Here is a 26282-nt window from a genome sequence, read left to right on the forward strand (position 1 = left end):
ATCGCTTACGTACAACACCCAGAGCTCATCCCTACAAGTGCCCTCCTCAATGCCCATCACCCATTCCCCGCCCCCATTATCAACCCTCAGTTTGTTCTCTCTTTTGTGGTTTAATTTGCATTTCCCTGATATTGGGTGATGTTGAACATCTTTTCATGTGTGTGTTGGCCATCTGGATGTCTTCTTTCGAGAAATATCTGTTCATGCCTTCTGCCCATTTTTAACTGGTTAAATCCATAATTTCTAAATCAGCGAGGCAAAAAACACAAACCATAAAAATTGTATAAATCCAAGAAAAAGTAGAAGAAAAAGTATGTTAAAAAACCCACAAAATATTATGATAGATATAAGTCCAGAAATACCAATAAGCACAATAAATTAATTCACTTAATAATTAACAGAGGCCATCAGATTGGATGATAAAGCAATATTTAGCTATATGTACCTCATAAAAATCACTTCTAAAAGCAATATAGGAAGATGAGAAGATTAAAAATACTAAGGGAAAGAAAGCTATGATAGCAATATTAATATGATTATTTTTTTATTTTACTTTTTAGAGAGAATGCATGTATATGGGGAAGGGGCAGAGGGAGAATCTCAAACATGCTCCATGCTCAGCACAGAGCCTGACATGGGGCTTGATCTCATGAGCCTGGGATCATGACCTAAGTTGAAATCAACAGTTGGATGCTCAACTGATTGAGCCACCCAGGCGCCCCTAGTATTAATATTATTAATGTTAACTGAATTGTATTTTAGGGTAATAAAGACATTAAAAAGGATGAGGGAAATATTACATAATAATAAGTGGAGTTATCTACAAAGATATGAATCATGATCATGAATGCATAAAATATATACCACAACAAATATATGTCCATTTATGTATACCTTACTGTAGTAAAACATTTAAACACTTTTCTATCAGCAACTGATAAGGTAGTAAGACTGTGGAAGATTTGAATAACATTAGCAACTTGATTTCAAATAAATATGCATAAATTATATATGTTTATAAATATAAGTTTAAATGTTATATATTTATATTTATATAATTGTATATATGTGTGTATCATGCACTTAGAAAATTGAATGTATACATACTATTCAAACACACATAGAATATTTTCACATATTGGCAGTGTATTGGGCACAAGGGAAGTCTCATCAAATTTCAATGAATCAGAGTGAAATAAGTCAGAGTAAAACAAATACCATAGGATCTCACTTATATGTGGATTCTAAAAACAAAACAATGAAACAATGAACTCATAGATACAGAGAACAGATTGGTGGTTTCCAGAGCAGGGTTGGGAGGTAGGCAAAAATGGATGAAGGGAATCAAAAGGTGCAGACTTCTAGAAAATAAATAAGTCATGGGGATGTAATGCACAGCATGAGATACATGGTTCATAATACTATATCATACATTTGAAAGTTTCTAAAAGAGTAGATCTTAAAAGTCCTCCTCACAAGAAAAACACGTTTTTGTAACTATGTATGGTGATGGATGTTAACTAGGCTTATTGCAGGGATCATTTTGCAATATATACAAATACGAATCATTACGTTTTACGCCTGAAACTAATCTATGTGGTATATCGATTATACCTCAAGAAAAAAATTTCAATGAATCAGATTTATATAGACCACAATCTCCAGTCTCAGTGCCATTAAATTAGGAATAAATAGTAAAAGATGATGAAAACAGTTCATATACACAAATAAAAATTGTAATACGAAACTACAAATGAACCTAAGACATACCACAATGAATTTCCAGCCCAACAGCCCCCAAAAAAGGAGATTCCAAAATTTATGGGAATCGGCCAAAATATTTAAGGTAAATCTTAGCCTTGAGTTGATTTAGTAGCAGGAAGCATTTACATAAGAGTGGATTGTAGTTCAGCGCTGTCCACTAAGTATTTCCAGTTTTCTAGTCCTATGTTCTGACTGCATCCCGTTGCTGCTCTGAAGCTCTGTGTAGCCATATGACTTGCTGAGGTCAATGGAAAGTAAGCAGAAGGAATTTTTGCCACATTTAGGGAGGATCTTTATGAACTTAACTAGCATACAGTTGGCCAGACCCTTTGTTCTTCTGTTGGCAGTTAGAAAGCATGGAGATGAGGTCTCCCTTAGCCCAGACACCTGAGTGAGGCTGACAGTCTTCCGAGTCCCCCCCACCCCTCCACTCTCTTCCTGTCTGTCTACATGTGTAAAGCATCAAATGGAAGATTGCCACCATCTCATTTCCAAGTTAGGTTTCCAGTTACTCTCTGGATTTCTGTCTTCTACAAGCTGAATTTTTTAGATTTTCCTCTTTGGAGTGGCATTTGCAATCTGTTGGCCTAATCACCTAATCAGCCTGATCTTTTAAAATTATGTTTCATTGTTTGTTGTTTCCTCTGTCTCCAGTTTTTTAGTGGCATCTGGGAACCTTCAGGTACTGTTTTCCACAGACTAATAGAAAGTGCTTAAAATACCACCAAATAAAGCCCCCAAAGAGTCTGAAAACACAGGCTTTAAGCTGGTTATAAATCTGCAAAACAGTCCGGGGGTTAATTCCTCCCTAACCTACCCATTTGACTATTCTCTAGTTGCCAGAGTTGCATTCGTCTTTGAGCTCTTTTGTGTTCTGTGTTGGTGAAGGCAATCAAACCTTTAATACATTATTCCTGCTAATTGACATATCTTCCTTTCTGAAAACAAATAAAAAACAAACAATATTTCTAAAGCTGAAAAATAAGAACATATCTATAATCATACTGGCACAATCCTTCAGTGACATGATTATTACCATTGTCTTTGTGAAGGATCTAGGATGAGATTTTAAAGTTGAAACAGATCACCCCTTTCTGGCATAATTATTATTCTTTTCTGAAAATTAATTGTGTACAGACCATAATTAGATGCTCACTAATGATTTGTTTTGAGTAAACTTGCAACAACTTAAAAAAAATTTTTTTTAATTAATTAATTATTTTGAGAGAGAGTAAGAGGGGTAGGGGCAGAGAGAGGGGAGAGAGAGAATCCCAAACAGGCTCTGCACCATCAGCACAGAGCCAGATCCAGGGCTTGACCTCAAACCATGAGATCATGACCTGAGTTGAAACCAGGGGGCAGACACTTAACTGACTGAGTCACCCAGGTGCCCCTGCAGCAACTTTTTTCAGACTGGCTTATAACTTCTAGAATGTGATGATTTGCCCAAGAGAATAGTGCACTATTTTCTGTATGCTGCCTTCAACTGCCATTTCCTTAGATTCAGATAGTCACGTCCTTGAAGTTGTGCTGATCTCTTAAAGGACAAAGAAAGACTCCACTATCATGGGAGGGTTTGTTGCCCTACTGTGTCGCACTGACTTTTAAATAATTTCCGACTTGGTTTGCAACACTCCAGGGTGATTGCAATTTTTTGCAAGGGAGTTTTGCAAAACTCTGGAAATTATCAAAGAAAAATAACTCTTGAGTTAAAGAAAGAAAACTCCTCACCACATTGGCTTTTATGATGAGAGACATTTGAGGAAAGCAAGAAGATAGATTGTTCTAAATCAAAATACTTTCAAAAGCTCTAGAGCGGGTACCCAGTGTGATGGTAGCACAAGTAGCAATATTTGCCAGCGAGACTTGAGTCATGTGAGATTCATTTTTCTCTGATAAAGTTAACACATTTGAAAAAAAAATTAAAGATGCTTTTAAGTAGGATGTTATTCTTCAAGGTTTAAGTAATTTTACACACTCATTTTCAAGAAGACCAAGCCTTGTTTTGGGTAAAAAATGTTACAAATTTTGAAAAAAGTTTCTGAACTTTTTTTTTTGAACTTTAAAATATCTCCTAAATCATCATGGGATCTGTCGAGGTTCAGCATAGGCTGTGACATTGTTTCTTTTGAGTATTCTTAGGAGTGGTATTGACATTTGAAGAATCTAAATGGCTAGAAACGCAAGACAATGCAGTGACAGCAAATGCCGTTTTATCATCTGTGCAGAAATAAGCATTGAATGAATAGCGATTGCACTGTAAGAAATGTTGTACCAGCCCTGGCAACTTTGTTGATCTTGGAAACCTACTGTTTTCTAATCTGTGCTTGGTGACTTGTTAAGTTCCAGTATTATTTGCTTATTAACGAATCAGACTTTGTTCAAGACATTCCTGGCTATTGATTTCGCCTTAGTCAATAGTTTTATTGATTAGCCACTGAGACCAGAGCAGGGTATTCTGGTAGGTGCTGCCTAAGACTGGAAGAGAAATACTGCATTTTATAAGCCTGGACCCTGAACCCATACTGCCTAGCTTCAAATCCTGGTTCTGCTGCTTACTGGCTGGTTCAGAGTGTTTGACCTCTCTGTGCTTCAGTTTCCTCATTTATAAAAGAGGAATAATAATAGAAAATAGCTCAAATAGTTTTTTGATGATTAAATGAGTCCATGTGATGTAAAGGATTTAGAACAGCTACTGGCATTTGGGAAGCACCAATTGCTACTGTTAAGATAAATTGTAAAAAATTTCATCTTAATGGCAACGATAGATACGTGAGCTATTTACAAAAATAAAACAAAGTGACTACAGGGAAAACAATATTGACTAGAAATTAGAGCTGGATGCTGTATCCTAGTCTATTGTTTCTTTGATACATCCTATATCCTGGCTGATAAATGAGTATCACACTACTTGCCCCCATGTCCCACTGTTTGATAAAGAGAACCAAATGGAATAATGCTCACTTACCGCATGAGTCTTCCTAAAATTTTTAGCCCACATTAACTGCCCCTTCTTGGGCACTCTCTATGCTGTTGACTCATATTTTCATCATGATACTTAACACACTTAGTCTTGTACTATAGTAAATTCTTGATGTGCTTCTTTCTCCAACTAGATAAAGTCTTGGTGGTGGAGACACTGTCTTACTCACTTTTAAAAATCATCTAGCATTGTGACTTGGACATAATAGACATGTAATAAGTGTTTATTAAGAGGGTTCTGACAAACTTAGCTTGACAAATACATAGAATTATTATCATTATTACTATTATAACTACTACACTATGTGACTTTACAGGGTGTAATTACGTGGGCTGTTGGCATGAATTCTAGGGGTAGAGTTGGGTGGGGTTTGAATGGAGCAGACTGCATGGGGATTATTTACATAAATTGTGGCTTCATGTATTTTTGTTTTCTCTCTGCATTATACCCTTACATTAAAATGCACACATTAGACGCAGCAAGTATTTTTCTAGCTTTTAATTGGGTCAGATGTGAAATAATTAATTATTATGGGGTTGCAAAAAGCCTTCTAATCCTTCCATGTTGTTACCACATGATAAATGAGGCTTATGAAAATAACTACTTAGGTATTTGTCCAACTTCCAGCTGAAACTTGGAGGTTTATTTATTTATTCATTTATTCTTATAAAAAATTTCCATGTGTCTTTGCTACGTGCTAGACAGTGCACTGGGGCAGTGGGGACCCGCAGTACTCAAGTCCATTCTGTATGGATAAACAGGCATTTTCATTAAGAGGCAAACAAAATCAAACACTGTACTCTGTCCGAATGAACTTGAAAACCCTGTTGGGGATCTTTTATCTTAGTTTAACACATTAGGTGTTTTTCTCTTCTTGCAGTAATTGGGTCTATCAATTTGATAAACATAGTGCTCATATTAGGATATGGAAATGTAGATGGAAAATCTACATTTAAAATATATGGGGCTTGCTCTTAGAGGACTTTTACTCTAAGGACAAGGGTATAAGGAGAAGAGTGGCTGGGCCACTAGAGACTGTGCTGAGAACTGTCACCATTTTCATGCCTGAATTTGGGCAAGTAGCCTAACCTTGTTAGGTCATCAGTAAAACTAGGATAATAGCAAGCTGTTCCTAGATTTCCTCAGAGAATTAGATCTACAAACTCAAGAAGAAACAATGCTGCCTTTGTAATTCTGTGGCTAGGTCAATTTGATGTCCATAAACACTATTAGAAGTATACGTGAACATACATTTTCTCTCCTAAAATTCAGTAGAGTGACCCAGTGACCATGGTTCTGAAGTGTAAGGAATGGGAGGCACCAGAGAAATATGCCTTTATTCATCTCGTTGTGAATGTGTGACGTCTGGATGTTTCTCATCAGTCTATCGTATTTCAAATACATTCTTAATGCAAAGTTCTTAATGGGACGTGTTCTTTCATGTTTCATAAACCTCTGAAATCATATATTTCATTTAAAATAAAAATAATTTAAAATGGAGCCACTATGCATTCAATTTCTTTCAAAACACAAAGCTTTACAAATTTGCATCAAAATAAAAAATCAAGACTGCTTAATTAAAACCTTGACACCAGCAACCTCTTCAATTATGTGTTAAAGAGACAGGCATCCTGGGGATCCCAGTTAAAATCTGTGTACATCCCAATTGTCTCTGCTGTGTGCACATGAGTATTTCACAGAGGGGGGAAAAGAGGTGCTTTAATAGAAAAAAAAATATTTAAAATTTCTCCAGACATGAATCATTTCACACTTTTTCAAACAGGAAGAGGGCAAGTCTGTCTTTTCAGAAGAAGAATGAAGAATAGAAATTTAGGGCAGAATGTGTCATCTCTGTTCTATGTCTAAATTTCAATGAATGCTTTCTTTCTGAGCACTAAAATTTTTATCTGATAATTGTTACTTAGAAAACAATTTCTAAGACTTGACCACTGGTTGTTTGGATGTATTCTGTAGACCATATTGAGTAAATGGGGGAGGAGCAGGCTGTTTATTTCACTCCGCTAGGGTATATAAATTTTGTAGTGAAAGGACTGCTTTTCTTTACATCCTAATTCTTGTTGTCTTTACTATTATGTGCCTATTCTCAATTTCTTTTGCTAATGTGGAACCCAGCAGCTCTTTGTTCTCATTGTGTCTGTTGTCTCCCTTTCTTTGTGTTGCAGGGATACTGCTACCCGCATCTGCCACTGAGCATGCGGGAAAAATCCTTCAATAGATTCTTTACTTAGGACTTTCAGTAGTATTACTCCACTTCTCCAGGTTTTAGTAGTCGCCAGAATATCCAGAAGATAGACTGAAACTTGGAAAGGTGATACAGGTGGTTAAGTGGTGGTCTAGCAAGCTGGAACTCCAGATAGGAAGGGTCAGGGTAGCTGCCACACATGTTAATCTAATTTCTGGAGGCTCTCGCCAAGCAAGTTAAATGCAGAACACCCACCCTACAGGCAGAAGCTAGAGATACAGATTGATATCTGAGAAGACCCAAGTGTTTCTGAACAGAGCCATATCTAAAACCAATGAATGATAGGATGTGCTAGCAGCTCCAGAAGGATGCGGTACATTGTTACAAAGATGTAAAGTCCCTGAGAAGGAACTTTCACTAGATAGCGTATCATCTGAGGATGAGAACCAGTTCTGTGCACTTTTCTCATAATAAAATCTTAGACTTTTCTCTGTGCTAAACACTTGCAATGCTAAGTTATTATTAATTGAATGAAACTAGTGATTCAACTCTTCTGCTTAAAAGCGTCCCCCTTCCACCGCCCCCCTCCCCAAGCAGATTTGCCAATGGTTTCCAAAAGATGTAAGGAGAGCAGGCTGGCAGGCAAGATTAGGGATATTGGGATAGAGGTCTAAGGTTTTGTTTTTCTCTGTCCTCTCCCGCTCCGTAAGTCTGACCTAATAGCTTGTAAATTATTAAAGAGATGGAGCACTGTACAATTTTACTCATGTTTCGCCCATAATGAGTCTTGCTTTTTTTGCTCACTGCTTGACGGCCAACTCGTGTCTGGCACAGTTAAGTGGTCAAGGATCTTTGGTTTGATAAATGTAAGAACATACATAGTATGGAAAACGTTCTTGTTTCATTATAACAAACACTGGCGGTAACAGAATAATTTAAATTTGACTACTTTAGAATAAACTAAACACTTGGCTCTTTAGCAGCTGGCCACTGTCTTCGAAGGATTTCTTCTTTCTTCTCCGCCTCTCTCCCACCATTTTGTTTCTGTATTACCAATTAATGGATTAATAGCATCGTCTCAAAGTCTTTATGTTCCACGTTTTCACTTTTCGGCCCTTATAGTTCCCTGGCCCTCTGGTTCTCTATAGGTTTCATAAACCAGTGGCTAGTGGCTAAGTTCCTTCGGCACAAGAGCACTTGGACGGTAGCAAACCACCTGGCACAAGGTGCACCCCTCTAGGGCAGGCACCTGCAGAGACTTTTTTGGAACCCCGCCCCTGGTTCAGAGATCAGCGCAGTTCGCACTCTCCGCAGCTGCGGGAGGAAGTGCCTGTGACGGGAAAGTTCAGGCCAGGTCCAATCAAGCACCGTGGGGTTAGGTGGCGGAAGCGGGGCCTCAGGACCCCAGGACCCCTGCCCAGGCTGCTAGCGGGGCCCGAGGGAGCTCCTCTTCCACCCCACCGGCCCCGCCCACCCGGCGTTCGCGCCCCGCCCCGCCCCCGGGCCGCGGCTAAAACCCGGAGCCGCCGCTGCGCCCAGGGGACCGGAGGGACGCTCTGAGCATGTGCAGAGCTGCTTGGCGGCGGCTCCCTCGGCCGGAGGCTGGGGCTCGGTGCTGATGCTAACACCCGACTCGGCCTCTACCCCAGCGTGGTCGGCGCCCCGGGCCCGGGCGGCTGGGAAGGAGCCGTAGCCTCCCCGCGGCCCGAGGAGCAGGCGCGGCGGCGCGCACCCCCCCGGCGGCCGCGGCGCCCTCGGGGCCCACGATGATGGCGGAGCAGGTGAAATGCGCCTCGGCAGGGGGCGGCTCCGGAGCGGGCTCCGGGCCGGTGGTGAACGCGGAGCTGGAGGTGAAGAAGCTGCAGGAGCTAGTGCGTAAGCTGGAGAAGCAGAACGAGCAGCTGCGGAGCCGGGCGGCCAGCGCGGCCGCCGCCCCGCACCTGCTGCTGCTGCCGCCACCGCCGCCCGCCGCGCCGCCCCCCGCCGGGGCCTGCAGCCCGTTGGGACCGCGGAGCCCCCCGGCCGTCGCCGCCTCGGGGGGCCTGGGGCTGGGGCTGGCGTTGGGCGCCGGGGGCGGCGGCGGCGGCAGCGGCGGCTCCAGCCCCGCGTTCCCGGGGACCTACTGCCTGCCCAGCCCGGCGCCCTCCCTGCTCTGCAGCCTGGCGCAGCCCCCGGAGGCACCCTTCGTCTACTTCAAGCCGGCGGCGGGCTTCTTCGGCGCGGGCGGTGGCGGGCCGGAGCCGGGGGGCGCGGGGACGCCGCCGGGGGGAGCCACCGCGCCGCCCTCGCCTCCCTCGCCTCCCTCGCCGCCCCCGACGCTGCTGGACGAGGTGGAGCCGCTGGACCTGGAGAGCGTGGCCGCTTGGCGGGACGAGGACGACTACACCTGGTATTGCCGAGCTCCGCTCCCTCCCCGGAACCCTGGCCTCCGAGGCCCCGGGACGGCGGGGAGGGCGTGGGCTGGGAGGAAGAGGGGGACCTCGCCATTGCCCCCGGACGTGGTGGCCTGGCAGGTGCCCAACTCGGCGACGAGCTGAGGCTTTTCATGAGGGCGGAAACCTGTTTCTCATAGCTCAGGCTGACCCAGCTGGGGATGGATTGGTCCCCTCCATCTCGCTGTATTCTGCTTTCTGCTGAATATTCGGTCCCAAGCTCCTTTTTCGCATTAACTGAAAAATCTATGCCGTCTTTTTGCTACCCAGTCCTGCGTTTTTCTCCCAGTCATTTTTGGGAGTAACGGGGGATGGGCAGGGTTTGGCCTCAGTTTGCGACCGTTCCCTGTCTTTTCTCCCCAGCGAACGCTGGACAGGCTTTGCGTATCGTCCCTTTCCGTGGCATCCCGAGCCGCCTGGTGATGGATCTCTCCTTAGAGATTCGTTCTTGCAGTTTGACTTGTGCAGTCGCATGTCCTCTTTTGCTGCATTTTCATTGATAGCTTCTCATTTCAAAGACTGACTTGGTTTTTGAAATGTGCTGCCACCACCGGATTTCCTATCAGTACTGATGTCAAAAAATGAGGGCTTTTCGGGGAATGGAGTGAGCAGCTTGACAACACTGTTACTTAGAAACCAAGGATCTGTCTTTAATTTTTTTTTTTTAAATCAAACTGTTGATTGAATAAAAGTGAGATTAGAGAAACTTTAAAAAAAATTTTTTTAGAAGCCGTAAGTTGGTTATCAGAAAACTTGTGGCTGGTAGCATCTTTTCATTTGAAATCTGGTTCGCCCTTTCTGTGTTCCAACCGTGACTCACTTTGGGGAGGTCTAGTTCCCTTTTCACGCTGCTTACTCGTGGAGTAGGTCCTTTCATGACTGATTTCTTTTAGTTGGCTCATATGCTTTCCTCCGTCACTAGAGGTAGTGGGATATCGTAAGATGAGCAGAAGCCCCAGATGAGGTAGAACTTGGTCCCTGCAGGAAAACCAACAGCATTCACCTCTGCAGAGCTACGTGGCATGGAACGGTTGTAGTCCTTTTATCTAGGGTCGTTTTACTTAGGACCCTTCCTGTTTTGGGTCAGCTGGATTTTCCTCACTCTCTGTGTTCCTGTTGCATGAACACACAGCGGGAATGAGAAATGGAGAACCTTCCTGGTTTCCTATTGAGAACTGTAGTGCTCCTTTAGACTCTTAGAACTCAGACTGCAAAAGTTTAGTAGCCAATTGATTTGATTGGGAGAATCAAAATGTAGGGGAGCTACAGCAAAGCAAACTCCCCCTCCCCCTCCTCCCCCTCAGCACTCCTCCAAAGCAAACTCCTCCTCCCCTCCTCCTCCTCCGTACTTGTCCGCAGCTGTGCTGGTAGCTCAAGTTGTAAAAATCAAAACCGCTTACCACTTTGGGGAGAGTTAAGCCATTCTTTAGAAGTTACACCTTTATTTTTGTGAAGCCCAGGCTGTATTGTAAACGCAGTTTCAACCTGAATATGGTACTAGAAGATGCTCTCATGCTGGTTGTTCTTAGGTTCTATGATAACTATAAGCCCTTAGGCCACTTTCAGGTTATTTTATGTTGATTTAGTCCCCACTTGGCCTTTCCTAGAGATAACGTACTTAAATAGTAAAGGAGAACTTGTTTGTGTTTTTGATCCTATGCGTTAAAAATATTAGCATTTTAAAATGTGTTATGATATACTTACTGTTGTCTGACTATTGCTAGAATTTTGGTATGTAGGCTTTCCTTTTGTAGTTTTCTGTTCTTCAAAATAGTATTGAAATGACTTTGAAAAACAATGACCTCCTTAGTAGGATTACTGTTAGCCCTTCAGATGGTTCCCAGTGAATGTAAATTAATTATAGCAGGTTCTACTGATTTCACTCATCGAGTAGTTAGGTGACTACATAAATCAGTGCCTTGACACTTTACAAATGTTTCTCCAGACAAGTGGCATACTGTTTTATGGAGTATCTTTCTCAAAACAAACCTAGGATTAGAATCTCATGTGGAAAAACAGAGGGATCATTACTCTCAGGTGGGATGTAACTTAAAAAATTTTAAGGTCGCCTGATTTACAGAAACCTTTCATGGCGTTTTGTACACTACGGTATTTTTGTATTGCAGTATTTTGGCCTGTTGATAAACAAATAAACAGGGTCTGATTTTCAAAGTTTAACCCGCTTGTAAATGCTTGCAAAGCTCTGATTTTCCTTCATCACTGCAAACTGTTTAAGTACCTGTCCTGTAGTGTCACAGATAAGGTGCTTTTCACTGGATTCCCTAGATGTTTGCAGGGAAGCAACGTATTTTTATTTCCCCTGTTAAGAAACAACTGTAGTGGATAAGAAGTAACTGAATATTTTTAAAATATCTAAAAATAGTTTTACATTTTCACTATAAAAAACACACACAAAACAACACAACCCAACACAGAAGTGAGTGTCAAGTCACAGGAGTCTCCCTTCTTGTTCAGTTCACTGCCATGATTGAGTTTACCCCTGTTAACATTCTGTAGATCCTTCAAGATCAAAACATGATTATACCAATCAATATGCAAATATATACACCTCAATTTTTTTACTTACCTTTCACTGAACATATCTTGGACATCTTTGTCTCCCTGTGACAATCGCATCGTTGTTAAAGTAACAGAAGTAAGGATCGGCTTACTGTTAACATATTGCTTATAATTTTTCATGCATTTTTATCATGATTTCATCCTTGGGGGCTAAACAAAATTGATATTTGATTATTTAGAATAGTATTTCCCACTAAGATGTCTTATCTTCAGGAAAGAAATTCACAAACTTAGATTAATTCTTGAATATTTTAAGAAGTTCTTTCCTATAGGTCCATTTTATTCTAATAAAACTTTGGACTATAACTGTTCACATTTTATTAACCTGGACAACTCTTGGCTCAAGAGTTATGTGTAAAAGGAAAACAGTGACTCATAGAATCAGTATTTGCTTGATGATGGTTGATTAGTTAATGAACGATCAATCAGGTCTCTTAGATCTTTTCCCCAAACAATTATTTGATCTATAAGCATCTTCTGTTTACAAAAAACAAAAAACAAAACTTTGTAAGAAGGATGGTGTGTTCTGTTTTTCATTTTGATGAAAAGCTTTGAAAGAAAATAATGGTCTCATGTCTTCAAATATTCATCCCAGTTGAATTTGAATTGTTTGATTTTGCTTTATTCTTAGCACAGGGCTGTTAGAAATCAGTGTCTCAGAAAACTAGATTTTGGTTCCAGAACCTTAATTCTTTAATCCATCCAGTTGTTTTGATCCCATAGTAAACTTCTCATCCTGCTCTACGGAATCTTTAGTGATCTTCCTGCTAATTTGACAGCCTTCACTTTCCAGAAGACCGTAGGTGAGAAAGTAAAGGGGGAATCTGTGAGTGTCAGGAGCAAATACGAAGGTCCAAGGGTTGACGTGTCGATACATACATGGACCGTGTGACTGCATGATATGCCAGCCTGTAAGAAGGATGGTTTCAGGATCACTGTCCCAGTGTCGCCAGGCTGAGAGGCACCAGGGTATAAGGAGGAGAAATCAGATTGGTATGAAGTGGTAAGGGGAGCAGTAAGTTAACTGTGTACTAGACCTTTCCATGACCCATTTCAGCTCCCCTGTATCGTGATTGAGGGACTGAAGCTCCAAGGTGGAATGATTTCCAAAGGCTCCACCAGTTAGTTACTGAAAGGTTAAGACCACATTTCAGATTGTTTACACAGATTCTGAAGCGTTTACACCACTGATATTTTCCCCTAGCTTGGTTATGACCCATTAGTGTGTTATAAAGTCAGTTTAGTGGATTGACCAGCATTCCTTTTTCAAAAAATGAAGAGCAGAATATAAAATCAGAATGCGTCGTGTCTTATAACACAAATTTGTCTTGATTAAACTTCAGTTTTACATGTGTGTGCCCTGGCTCGAAGTAGTAATTGTATTTGTGCGATATGATCACAGTCAGGAAAATTCAATTTTACACCATTTGAAAGCAAGACAGTCTTGGGGAAAGTAGGTGGGGAAGCACAGCTCTCTGAAGATAGGGCAGCACTGGGGAAAGTCAGGTCTTGCACACCTCAATCAGGAAGACAGGTCTATATTCAGAAAATGCCAAATAAAAATATGCCAGCTAACATAAAATACAGTCCTACAGGGCCTTTATTTTAGTGAAGTGGCAATTAGAAGAATATTGAGACTTACGTAAAAAGGATGTGGCAGAGATTTTGAACTTGCCCAATTGGAAAGGACAGGAGAAACGTTCATAATTATACAAGGGGGAAATGGTGATATGTACAAACTAAGGAAAATTTAATGAATGAGATATTCATCTTTCACGTGTAACACCCAAGACCCTGGACAGCTGGCTAAATCATTGCCAATTCTTTATCAGAGCTGCTGAACACCTTGTACTATGCATATGGCACAGCTAAATTAGACCACCTAAACTGTTTTTCCCATAATTGATTTTCAGCGAAAAGACCAGAGGGTGCTTCACTTTCTGACAATGCTAATTGAAAACCTGAGTGTTTTCTAGAAGCAAATGGAGTTGACTGAAGCATGTGCTGAGGTCTTTGAAACACTGCAGTGAGACATAGAAATAAAAATTTAAATTGAACTGTGGAGGGTTGGGGGGAGAGTCTTATAGGACAATTCCATAACTGAAATTTGGATTTCATGTGTCCTTTTAATAGCTTAGTGGCGGAAAGTTTGCTTTGCAGTGGCTGACCATTTTGACCCTAGCAGGTGCTGGTGAATCAAACACTTGAATTCGACTAAAGATTGATCGATTGTGCTTATCGGTGCTAATGTTTTAGCTTTTCTTAAAATAGAAGTTGCGATGATTGAAGGCTCTTAAATTACATGTCTGAAAACTGCCACATATTACTTCTCAGTGACAGGTTCCTAAAATCTGTGTATATATTTTGCTGTGTCATTTGTTTTTGTGTTATCAGAAGGATGACTTTAGAACCAAATGTCTACTTGAGAGTAACTGAGATTTCTGGGTCGTTGTAATACTTCCTTTGAAACCTTCGGATTATTATTTTGGTTATTCCTGTCCCTCCCCATGTTAGCACTTGTATTAAGTGAGGCCATCAAGAATGAAATGTGTGGAAAAGAAGAGATTCTGTGAGAAAACTAACCATTTCTAGTCATGTGCTTTTGGAAGTTATTGAAGCAAGGTTAAAGAAACTTAAGAGTGTGACATTTTAAAGATAGCTTTTCTAATATTTGAAGAATTCTCAAGTTTTAGATGAAGGTTTTTCTTATATTCTTGCCAGATTGTAATATAGTTTCATCCATGAAGCTATAGAATTTGAAAGAGCAGTTTGGAAGGCAGGAGGTATGCTGTATTAATGATGGCAAATTAGGATACTGTGATGACAAATAAGGTGATTTTTATGACTTTTAGGAAGATTGGAACCATGTAGGAGAAATACAAGTTTTACCTTGCTTATCTAATTTTGGAGTTATGTTGTACTCAAGGAGTCTGGAGTTATGTGATCTCCATCTGCCTTTTTTCTTTATTTACATCCAGCTCTACGCCTAGCCATAGAAATAGTAGGCTCAGAGCTATCCTGGGTAGGTTGTTTGGAGACTGACTGAAAATGATCACTTGGTTTTTGTTTTTGTTAAGTTTGTGAGAGAGAGAGGGAGGGAGGGAGGAAGGAGGAGGGGAGAGAGACAGTGTGAGTGGGGGAGGGGCAGAGAGGGGGAAAGACAGAGAATCCCAAGCAGGCTTTGCACTGTCAGTGCAGAGCCCGATGCGATGCGGAGGTTGAACTCATGAACCGCGAGATCATGACCTGAGCTGAAATCAAGCCAGAAGCTTAACCGACTCAGCCACCCAGGTGCTCCTGAAAATGATCACCTGTCTTCATATCATCCATTTGCACAATGCTTCTAAAGTTTTATTAAGGTAATGCAACAAATGCGGCAAGGCTTTTTATAGAAAGCAGCAGCCCTCTATCGTTCCTACCTCTGAGTCTTCCACAGAGGCATCACTTGATACTCGTCTGGCTCTGTGTTTCACTTTCTATTTCTAAACAGTCCTCCATACTGTCTTAGACATTTGTAGACTTGTTTTGGAAGATGAAGACTAAGCTCTCTTCTCTTCACCCCCAAACCATCATATCTGCTTTCCCTACTCCTAATGAGATCTTTGGATTAAATCCTATGTAACGCCTGTATTATAACTGTTCTTAGCTGAGCCCTGTGAATTGTGTGTTACATTTATTTTCCTCTAATCCCTCTGTTGCTCCAAGAGTTAGTAATGGATTCTCTTTTTCCCCTTCAATTTCTTTAATCCCTATTACTAATTTTTTCAAATACTCTATAAAAGCCATATATTTCTTGATTAGGTCATATATATCTGACAGTTTCTCTCTTCCCCCCCCCCCCTTTTTTGAGGAAGTGTGTGTGCAAGTGGGGGAGAGGAGCAGAGGGAGAGAAAGAATCTTAAGTAGGCTCCACACTCAGTGGGCTTGATCCCACGATCCTAGGATCATGACTTGAACTGAAACCAAGAGTGGGATGCTCAACCAACTGAGCCACCCAGGCACCCCCATTTGAGTCTCATATCTGTTTTAAAAAATTTATGCCATTCCTTCTGGAACTTTTAAGCCCATTGCTCTAGTCTTTACTGTTTGCTTCTTAGGCTGCAGGCACAGTGCTGTTTCTATGGGAATTCTTTAGGTTTCTTGCCTTTGTAGGATCCCCCATTTTTAAAATTCCTTGTCTTCATATTTCATTTATTCTGGTAGGTGGGACACAGCTTCTAATAGCTTTATGAGAAAGGGCACATTTATGAGAAGTACACTGTGAAATCTTGTATATTTCAAAATGTCTTTATCAGGGTGCCTGGGTGGCTCAGTTAAGCGTCTGGCTTTTGAATTTGGCTCAGGTCATGATCTCATAGTTCATGGGTTCAAGCTCCACATTGGGCTCTGTGCTGGCAGTATGGGACCTGCTTGGGATTCTCTCTCTCTCCCTCTCTGCTCCTACCCAACTCTCATTGTCTCTGACTCTCTCAAAATGAATAAAAAAATAAAAATGTCTTTTTTCTCATAAAGATTCATAGTTGAGCTGGATATAAAAGTCTAAGTCAGTTACTTTTCCTTATGTTTGAAGGCATTGTTCTGTTTTCTAATTTTTATTGTGTTTTATATATTGAAGTGTACTGTGATTTGGATACCTAATCCTTCTTGATTTCTTTAGCTTTCTTCATCCCTAGTTTTCTAAAATGTCATGTTGTACCTTGATAGAGGCCTCTCTATTTGTTGTACTGGATTTTGTAGGTGTTTTCACTTTAGAGCCCAGTGGCCTGCCTTCAATTCTCAGAATTTTTCTGCCTTTTAAAAAAAATAATAACTTTTTCCCGTGTGTGTGTGTGTGTGTGTGTGTGTGTGTGTGTGTGTTTTAGAACCTGTAAAATAAGGTGCAGGCCCACCTGTACAATCATTTAATTTTTTAATCTGTCTTCTTTCACTGAAAGTAAATCTGTCTTTGTTTTGCATCTGGAAGACTTCTTGATCTTTCAAACTCACTTATTGAATTTTCTGTTTCTGCTAAAATAGTTTCATTTTCCAAGAATGAAGAAACTCTTCCTTCCTTCCTTTTTTTTTTTTGTGAAAGCAATGTTTTCTCTCAGATGATACCAATTTTAGTTGTTTTAGATTTTTCATCAGTTCCATGCATTGATTTCTCAGTTCTTTTTTTCTCTACTTTTAGTCTCAGCCTTCTATTTACAAGGAATAGTCTAGGTATCTGGTGTCATTGATTATCTGTTTATACCCAAAGGAGACAGTTACTGAAATTGATCTGAAGTTTGGCATGGGTAGAGCTCTTCATAAGTGATTGGATGGGTAGTCAGTTCACGTTTCATTCAGCATTTCTAGGTCTTCTCTTGGGTTCATCTGTTTCTCCAGACACAATGCTTCTATACTGCTGAGAGATAGAAGTAATTCAGTCAATTCTAGGAATGTAAAGGGAGAATGGGGCTAGGGTTTTAACCAGTCAGCATGTAGACTTTCATTTCACGTCTCTGGCTCAGTAAAGTACTTCATCCTTCGTTCTGCTAAATTGATGTGCCTGAAGTCAGAACTTCTGGGTCAGCCTGTCCAGATCTTAAGTTGGCTCTGGTCTTAAGTTGTGATGGCAGAGGTGGTGGGACTGAGCCTGTTGGGAGTGAGCAATGCTTTTGAATATGCTACAAGGCTGTGTGGTCAAATTAAAGAACTGTATTGCATAGGCCTAAGGGATTAAGGAAATCTTCTTAAAGAGTTCCCTTATAAGTAAGAAAATCCACAAAAAATGACCTCAAATGTCCAACTGAGGCAACCTGGTTGGTGGAAGCTTTCTTATAGAAGATAAGAGCAGTTCTTATGATGCTAGAGGTAATGGGCAGAGCAGTGCTTCAGACAGTAGCTTCCTGTGGCAGCTGAGAGGATTTGGAAAAAGCAGAGACTCAGGTGGTGACCTGAATTTGTGCGTTAAACAGTGAGGATAACTTACTAAAGAAGTCTAAAGATAATTTCCACAGTTGACTACATTAGTGGTTCATTTCTGTCAGGGCTGTGGCACCTACTTGTTTCACCTGAATTCATCTGATTCACCTTGAGATGGCTACTCAAGTCTCAAGGACACTGAGGGACAGAAAACAGTAGGTTCCTGTCTTGTGAATTTTTTAGCTTTATTGAGACAGTAGTGAAGTATAAGCTGCCTATATTAAAATATATTATTTGATAGATTTTGACATATGTACACACCAATAAAACCATCACCACAATTAAGAAGAGTGGCGTATCTTAATGCTCCAAGTTTCTTTGTGGCCCATTGTATGCCCTCTCTCCTCCTGCCTACCTCCCATCAAGGCAACCACTGGTCTGCTTTTGGTCAGTTTAGATTAGTTGCATTTTCTATACTTGCATATATACGAAACTATATAGTATGTACTGTTTTTTGTTGATTTTTGGTCTGGCTTTTTACAATCAAGATAATTATTTTGAAATTCTTCTGTGTTGTTACATGAATCAATAGTTTATTCCTTTTTATTGTGAGAGCTGTTAGACTGTATGGATGTAACAATGGTTTGTTTATCCATTCATCTTTAAATGAACACTTGGGCTCTTTTCAAGTTTTGGCTATTCCAAATAAGTCTTTGTGTGGACACATGCATTCATATCTTTTGACTAAGTACTTGCTGTTGAGAGGCTGGAACAGAGTAGGTATATGTTAACTTTTTACGAAGCTGCCAGTCTTTCCCATAGTGCTTATGCTGTTTCACATTTCCACCAGCACTGTATGAGAGTTGCAATTGCACCTTATTATCACCGATACTTGCCATGGCCAGTTGTTTTAGTTTTAACCGTTCTAATAGATGGGCAGTAGTACCTCGTAGTGGTTCTGCTTTGCATTTCCCTGATGACAAATGATGAGCGTATTTCCTATAATGCTGTTTGCCATTCATAGATTTTGTTTGGTAAAATGTTCAAATCTTTTGTCCATTTTTAAAAATTGAGTTGCTCATTATTAAGTTTGCAGAGTTTTTATGTATATTCTACATACAAGTTTTTAAACCAGATATGTGATATGCAAATATTTTTACCCAATCTGTGGGTTATCTTTTATTCCTTCTCTTTCAGAGAGCAAAGGTTTAATTTTAATTTTAGTGAAGCCTAATTGATAAATTTTTTTTTCTTTTATGGATCATACTTTCCATATAAGAAATTGTATCTAAGAAATATTTACCAACTCAGGTTTACAAAAACTTTGCCCATGGTTTCTCTTTAAAAGTTTTATAGTTCCAGGTTTTCCATTTTTGTGAACATGTCTTGAGTTAACTTTGGCTCTTGTGTGAAGGCTGGGTCAAAGTACTTTCTGTGGGGTGCCTGGGCGGCTCAGTCAGTTGAGTGTCCAGCTCTTGATTTAGGCTCAGGTCATGATCCCAAGGTTGGGGGCTCAAGCCCACCATTGGACTCTGCCCTGAGCATGGAGACCACTTAAGATTCTTTCCCTCTGTCCCTCTCTGCCTCTGCTCTTCTCCCCCGTTTGGGTGTTCTGTCTCTAAAAAGAATAAAAAAATTTGCTTTTTGCAGATAGATATCCATTTGTTTCAGCATGATTTATTCAGAAGACCATCTTTTCTTCATTGAATTGTCTTTATACTTTGTCAAGAATCAGTTTTCCATATGTGTATAGTTCTGGACATTTTGTTTCCCCATTGATCTGTATATCTTTACGTCATACTAAACTGTCTTCACTGTTGTAGCTTTGTAATGTGTCTCAGTCAGTGGTAGCTCTTGAACTTCATTGTTTTTTAAAGGTTGTTTTGACTCTTCTAGGATCTTTGCATTTCCATATGAATTTTAGAATGAGCTTTTACATTTCTTTAAGAAGCTTACTGAAATTTGGGAATTTTGTTAAATAGATAAATTTAGGGATAATTTACATCTTAACAATATTTTGCCTTCTAATCCATGAACTTGGTCTGTATTTTTATTTATATCTTCTTTAATTTTTTTCAGAATGCTTTGTACTTTTCAGTGTAGAGGGCTTGACATACTTTGTCAGATTTATCCTTAGGTATCTTATTTTTTTTTTATACTATTGTAAATGGAAAGTGAAATTTCAAAAATGCTGATTGTTGCTAGTATATAAATGCAGTTAACTTTTGTATGTTGATCTGGTATGCTACAATCGTGTTACTAAACTCCCTTCTTAGTTTTGGTATCTTTTTTGTAGGTAGATGATCATGTCATCTGTGAATAAAGATAGATTTACGACTTCCAGTCTAAATGTTTTTATTTATTGCATGATTGTACTAGCTAGAACCTCTAGTCTTTATATCCTTCTTGATGTTAGGGGAAAAGTGTTTAGTCTTTCACTGTAAAGACACTGTTTTTGTAAATGCCTTTAATCAGATTAAGGGTGTTTCCTTTTTAATTTGCTGAGAGTGTTTAATGGATGGATGTCATATGCTTTTTTCTTTGTTGAGATTATTACATGCCTTTTCTGTGATAAGCTACACTGATATTTGAATGTTAAGCCAATTTTCATTCCTGGGATAAACCCCACGTGGTACTGATAAAGCATCCCTTTTACATACTGTTGGACTCAATTTGCCAGAATATTCAGATTTGTGCTTCTGTGTTCATGAGGGATATTGGTCTTCAATTCCTTTCTTTATAATATTTGGTAGAATTTAGGAGTGAAGCCTTCTGGACCTGGGCTTTTTGTTGTGGGTAGTCTTTTACATTTATATCCTTTAACTTTTAACCTGTGTGGTTATATTTAGAGTGCATATATTGTAGACAGCATATAATTGGGTCTTTTCTGGTCACTTTAAAAATGAGGAGAAATGTGCTCACGTGCCCATCAGAAGATACCCCTTAGTTTTTATTGGCTAGAATTGTTTCCAGAGCTTGTGCCTAAACCAGTAATCAGGCAACTAGGAATAATGGAAATACTCAGATTGGCTTAGCCCAGTGCACCCATCTCTAGGTGAACTCTCCAGACAGTAATATCAGCATCACCTGGGAACTTACTAGACATTCAGATTCTTTGACCTCATTCCAAACATACTGAATCGGGTAGGTTAGACCTGCCTGCCACCAAGTGTTTAGCAATTTGTGTTTTAAAAAGCCTGCTAAGAGATCCCAATGCACCAGAGATTGAGAACAACTGACTTAGGCTAGCCTTTACTTGGGAGTCTAGAGCAAGCCCCCCAGTACTGGACAGTTCAGAGGTCTTTCAGCAAGGGAGGGTGAAAAGGATGGATTTACATAGGTAGGTATTAATCTTGTCACGGTAGACCAAGGCGGGGCCCAGGAATAAGTTTTGACTAATCGCTATATTCCCGATGAAGGGAGGACCGCGGCTCACTCTCTAAGGGAAGAATGTTCTATTAGGATTACTACTAAATTGATTAAAAGATATTTTACATCTGCATCTGCAGCAGGAGTTAGCAAACTGTGTCCTGGGGCAAATCAGGCCGGCTGCATAGTTTGAATGGCTAGTTAGCTAGATATTTACATTATTAAAAGACTGGGTAAAAAACCCAGAAGAATACTCTTTCATGACATTGAAAATTATGGGAAATTCAAGTTCCTGTGTCTATAAATATTTTGGAGAAGCACAGTCCTATTTATATATGGTCTGTGATGCTTTGGAGCTGCCACAGTGGAGTTGAGTGGTCGTGACAGAGACTGTGTGGCCCACAGAGCCTAAATATTTACTAGCTGCCCCTTTATAGAAAATGTTTGTCAACCTCTGATCTACAAGAAGAATTTGCTGAAGAATAGTACCACTCCCCAACCATCTTGGATAACTGAGAAATTATTTTGATAGATGGGAGTCCTGACTATAACAGTATGAGAATGAATAATGAAGTAAGGTGTTCCAAGAAAATGCGCTCATTAGAATTGTGGTAACTTTGTTTAAAGAAGTATTACTTTCACGATATTTATAATTAGAATGCAGCTTTACAAATGTTAATTACTAGAACCAGTGGTTATAATTTTCTTTCTTTTTTTGTCAGCTAAGGCGATGAACTTCTTTTGTATAACCCTGTGACTGAAAATACTCTCTAAGTTACCTTAGCACCATATATCAGAAATAATATTACGGTTATTTTGAGTTCTGCCTATTCTGTTTAATGGTATAGATGCTGAAACCAAACTTTTCCCTACAACATATCTTTGAAAGCTGTTTGGCTTTCTTGAGAAAGAAGCACATACCAGATTTGGTACAGATTTGAGACGGGGAATAACTGATTATTTAAGGGTTGAGAGGATCAACAGACTTTCACTAGTTTTAGGCTTATATTTTTAAAAAGCACAGAAGATTTGCCTCGTTTGCCGTGTCATGTTTACATACATGAGCTCAGTTCACGTAAGATTCTGTCACCAAAGAGATGAAAGTGTCCATTTCTACAAATGCAAGTGAGGTAGTCAGATCATCGCGGTGCCTGTTCAAGGTCAGTTCAATAACAAAAGCCTCCTTTCTGACTATGAGATGTTGTTTATAGTTTTTTGAAGTCCTCCTTCCCACCAAGCTTCAGAGAGCATACTATTTTATTTGGGGGCATTTCCCTGTTAAAAAATAATTTTGGTATTTGAAGTAATCAAATGTGAGCTTTGTTTCACTAGAAACTTGTTAAATACATGTTGTTTTCCCTAGAAGAGGGGTCATCTCTGTATACCTATATAATACCTATAATGTAGATTTCTCTTTTTAAGGTTATACGTTGGCTCTTCAAAGACATTCACATCATCAGAGAAATCCCTGAGCCCTTTGCAGTGGTGTAGACACGTCCTAGATAATCCGACTCCAGAGATGGAAGCAGCAAGGCGTTCCCTGTGCTTTAGACTGGAGCAAGGTAATTTCGAACCTGCGCATTTACATTCTCGAACTCTTGCCACCGTCAACTCTGTTTTTGTTGCTGGTTTTGGAATTGACAGTTAAATGGAAAAAACCTGCCCAAAGGTATAGCTGTTACATGCAATTTGCTTCACATTTATTACACATCAGGATTTCCCAGTGTAAAATATATTTAGATTCATGCTTGTTTTTAGCCACATTTTTAGCTTGTGTTAGTTTGTGTTGAAAGATAGGAGTAAACTTTATTTTTCTGTGTTTTTTTTTCTTTCTGTTTGCAAATATACCAATAAATAAAATGGGTCAGCCTTTAATTCTCTGGGGACAGCAAGAAGGTGGTTGTGTGGCTGAATTCCAGGATGGAAAACTGAAGTTTCATTGGGACCTGAGTTCTGACCTTTTTGAGTTCCCTGAATGTTTAATTGGGTTGTATAACTGGAAGTCCTAACCTTTATAAACTGGGAAATAATCTTCACACTGTATATAACATTAGTTAACTTATGGAGCCCAACATAAGTTTAAGTAAAACAAAACAAACAAAAATGGACTGCTGTGGAAGGAAGAGCAGTAAAAGGAATTAGTAAGCAGGACTTAGCTCCTTGCCATTTATATTTAATTAAGGCTGTGATTATTTAGGTTTTTGCTCATCTCTTAACTCTTGGTATCTCTTTCATTATCTAGCAGCAGTGTTTCCATTATCCGTATCACACTTGAGCTTGGAATTACAGATTCCTGCCTCTTCCAGATTAAATAATCAGAATAACTGGGACTAGGGTCATGGGAATCTGCACCGACAAGTTCACCAGTGTGATTCTTACGCACACTGTAGTTTGAGAACATCACCTATGCAGCCTTTCGGGGATAACGATGGTTATCAAATTTTGGACAGGAGACAAAGTATAAAAGGTGACATTTCTTGAGCTCTTAATTCTGTGACAGTCAGTGCATTAGGTTCTTGACATCCTTCATTTTATTCACCCTAACCACACTCATCTGTAGTGGGCACTATACCCACTCCTAGAGAAGGGACAGGTGGAGTGGAGGGCAGTTAAGAGGGTTACTGGGGCCAGAGTGACACCGAGGGGCAGAGCCAGAACCTGGGTCTCCTTGACCCTAACGACTGTCCTTAATCAGTCTTCTGCTTTTTTGGCACAGCCATGACTGAAAACAACAGAAATCTGTTTTAACTATTTGGGAAACATCAAATTAAAAGGCACATTTTATTAACATTGTAACTAAAACGAAATAACTTATTTAGTAATTAGTTGAAGAGTGGGGTAGGAACAAAGGAGAAGTATTAGGGTTAAAACTTTGGTGACAGATGCTTATCTAAGATAGCAACTATCTGAGTTAGGAGACTTTGTTCATCTACCTAGCTGACCCTCAGCAAACCATTAAGTCCCTCTGGGCTTTTTAAAGGGTTATGTTGACTGTCTCTAAGGTTCTTTATTCAAACATCTCTTGATTCAACTACTCTTTATATGGACACTCTTATATATGAATTTGGCTCAGTTTCATTTGAAGTAAAGTTCAAATGAAATTCAGAACTAGAATCCTTTAGTTGAGGGATCAACAAATTTTTTCTGAAAGGGACCTGATAGTAAATATTTTAGGCTCTGCAGTCCGCACGGTCTCTACCCTCAGTAGAAAGCAGCCATAAATGCAAACGTTAATGAGCAAGGCTCTGTTCCAGTAAACCTTTATCTGTGGACACTGAGATCAGAGACTGGAGTAGGAACTGGAGTGGACACTGAGATATGAAACTGGGGATGAGTTGGACTTGGGCTACCCAGGCCTTAGTTTGTGACCCCTGCTTTAGTTCATTTGCACACAAGGTAGATTTACATACAAGATTGACTTAAAAAAAAATAGAGGCTTTGGGGGCACTTGGGTGGCACCTTGATTTCAGCTCAGCTCAGGGTCAAAAGGTTTGTGGGATTGAGCCCCACATCTGGTTCTCTGTTGACAGCGAGGGCCTGCTTGGGATTCTCTCTCTCTCTCTCTCTCTCTCTCTCTCTCTCTCTCTCTCTCCCTCCCTCCCTCCCTCCCTCCCTCCCTCCCTCTCCCTCCCTCCCTCTCCCTCCCTCCCTCTCTCCCCCCTCTCCCCCCTCTCCCCCCTCTCCCCCCTCTCCCCCCTCTCCCCCCTCTCCCCCCTCTCCCCCCTCTCCCCCCTCTCCCCCCTCTCCCCCCTCTCCCCCCCTCCCCCTCTCCCCCCCTCCCCGCCTTCCCCCTCCCCCCTCCCCCCCTCCCCCTCTCCCCCTCTCTCCCTCTCTCCCTCTCCCCCCTCATGTGTTCTCTCTGTCTCTCAAATAAACATTTAAGAAAAATAGAGGCTTTGTTAAGTTTAATGTAAATAATCCTTATTGGTGGCTGCTTTTGAGAATTGAGACTAAGTGCCTGATTATCTAATTTTCCTTTCACTGACAAGCGGCTAAAGCAGAACGGTGAGGTCATGAGGACAAGATTTAATGTGCTGTAGTTTTATTCATAATGTAATGAATTTAAATTTCATGTAAGAGTTTAAGCAGAGAACTAGCTTTCCAAAACCTACATTAGTGTTTTGTGAAATTTGTGTATAAATCTAAATCCTCTTTTGCTGTGAGACTAAATGGTTTTGTTCCAAAGATCCATAACCCCCTTAGGAGATAAGAAGTCACTGATTACAGTAGGTTGTTCATTGGATGAAATTTGTTTTTGAAATTTAACTTATATTTTATAAAGCAATCTATCATTTAGATTTACTCTTATGAGTATTACAGGGAAAATAGCATATTCCTACCCCACCTCTCATGCCCATTTGATTACCCAGATTCAGTTACTTAACAAAAGCTATTTGTTTTGGTTTTGCTATTTATCTCTCATTAAATTCCCATACCTATAAGTTGTCAACTTCTTACTTTGAGTTATGAAGGTTTAATTCTTTTTACTACCTTCTTCCCTTTACACCTTTTCTCTGCACATCTTCCCATGTAGCTTTTTGCCAATCTTTAAATAGATTGTTTAATATTGATTACAACAGAAATAATCTTATCTAGGTCATGCAACATTTTATTGTTTTTTCATCTAATCTTTTGTTTTTTTTCTGGAGTTAAAAGTAAAAGGACCCTTACTTGTTGGTTTTGGTTTTTGTTGTTAATTTAACCCCACACACTCCAAATGAACCATCCTCAGTACAGTTAGACATACAAATCCACCAAGGGTTTTATTTCCCTTTGTTTTTCCAACCGTTCCTCCTGGTAGTGCCCTCGGCTGGCCCACGATGTGCTCTGAACTGGCTCTCCGCAGGCCCATGCGGCTCTCGTGGGACTTCCTCTCACCCTCGTTCTGCGGATCCTGTCCCCTTTCCAGTGTCACAATGCCTGTTTCCTGGATGCAAACTTCCTTTTCCTTATATTCCCTCTTTGGGGAGAATTCATTCTCCTCTTGCCTTTTTGGGGCAGTAGAAGAGAAATGAGGATATGGGAGACAGAAACTTTGAGAGCCTCCTATGTCTGAAAGTGTCTG

At 40.2% G+C, this 26282-nt stretch overlaps 1 protein-coding gene across 3 annotated transcripts in view; it reads left to right on the forward strand.

Moving 5' to 3' along the window:
- Positions 1-8490: 8490 nt before the first annotated feature.
- SLAIN1 (SLAIN motif family member 1) overlaps positions 8491-26282 on the forward strand; it is a 61683-nt gene continuing 43891 nt past the window's right edge. Inside the window, exons 1-2 of one of the 3 annotated variants that reach the window (XM_023252403.2) lie at positions 8491-9339; positions 22640-22779. In XM_023252403.2, the coding sequence (XP_023108171.1) occupies positions 8717-9339; positions 22640-22779 (763 nt within the window). In that variant the 5' untranslated portion in view covers positions 8491-8716. Of the gene's footprint in view, positions 9340-15206; positions 15322-22639; positions 22780-26282 lie in introns of those variants that run through there. The other 2 variants (XM_023252405.2, XM_045054711.1) reach the window with 2 other exon arrangements.

The sequence above is a fragment of the Felis catus genome, chromosome A1 (genome assembly GCF_018350175.1).
Source record: "Felis catus isolate Fca126 chromosome A1, F.catus_Fca126_mat1.0, whole genome shotgun sequence".
Lineage (NCBI taxonomy): Eukaryota > Metazoa > Chordata > Mammalia > Carnivora > Felidae > Felis > Felis catus.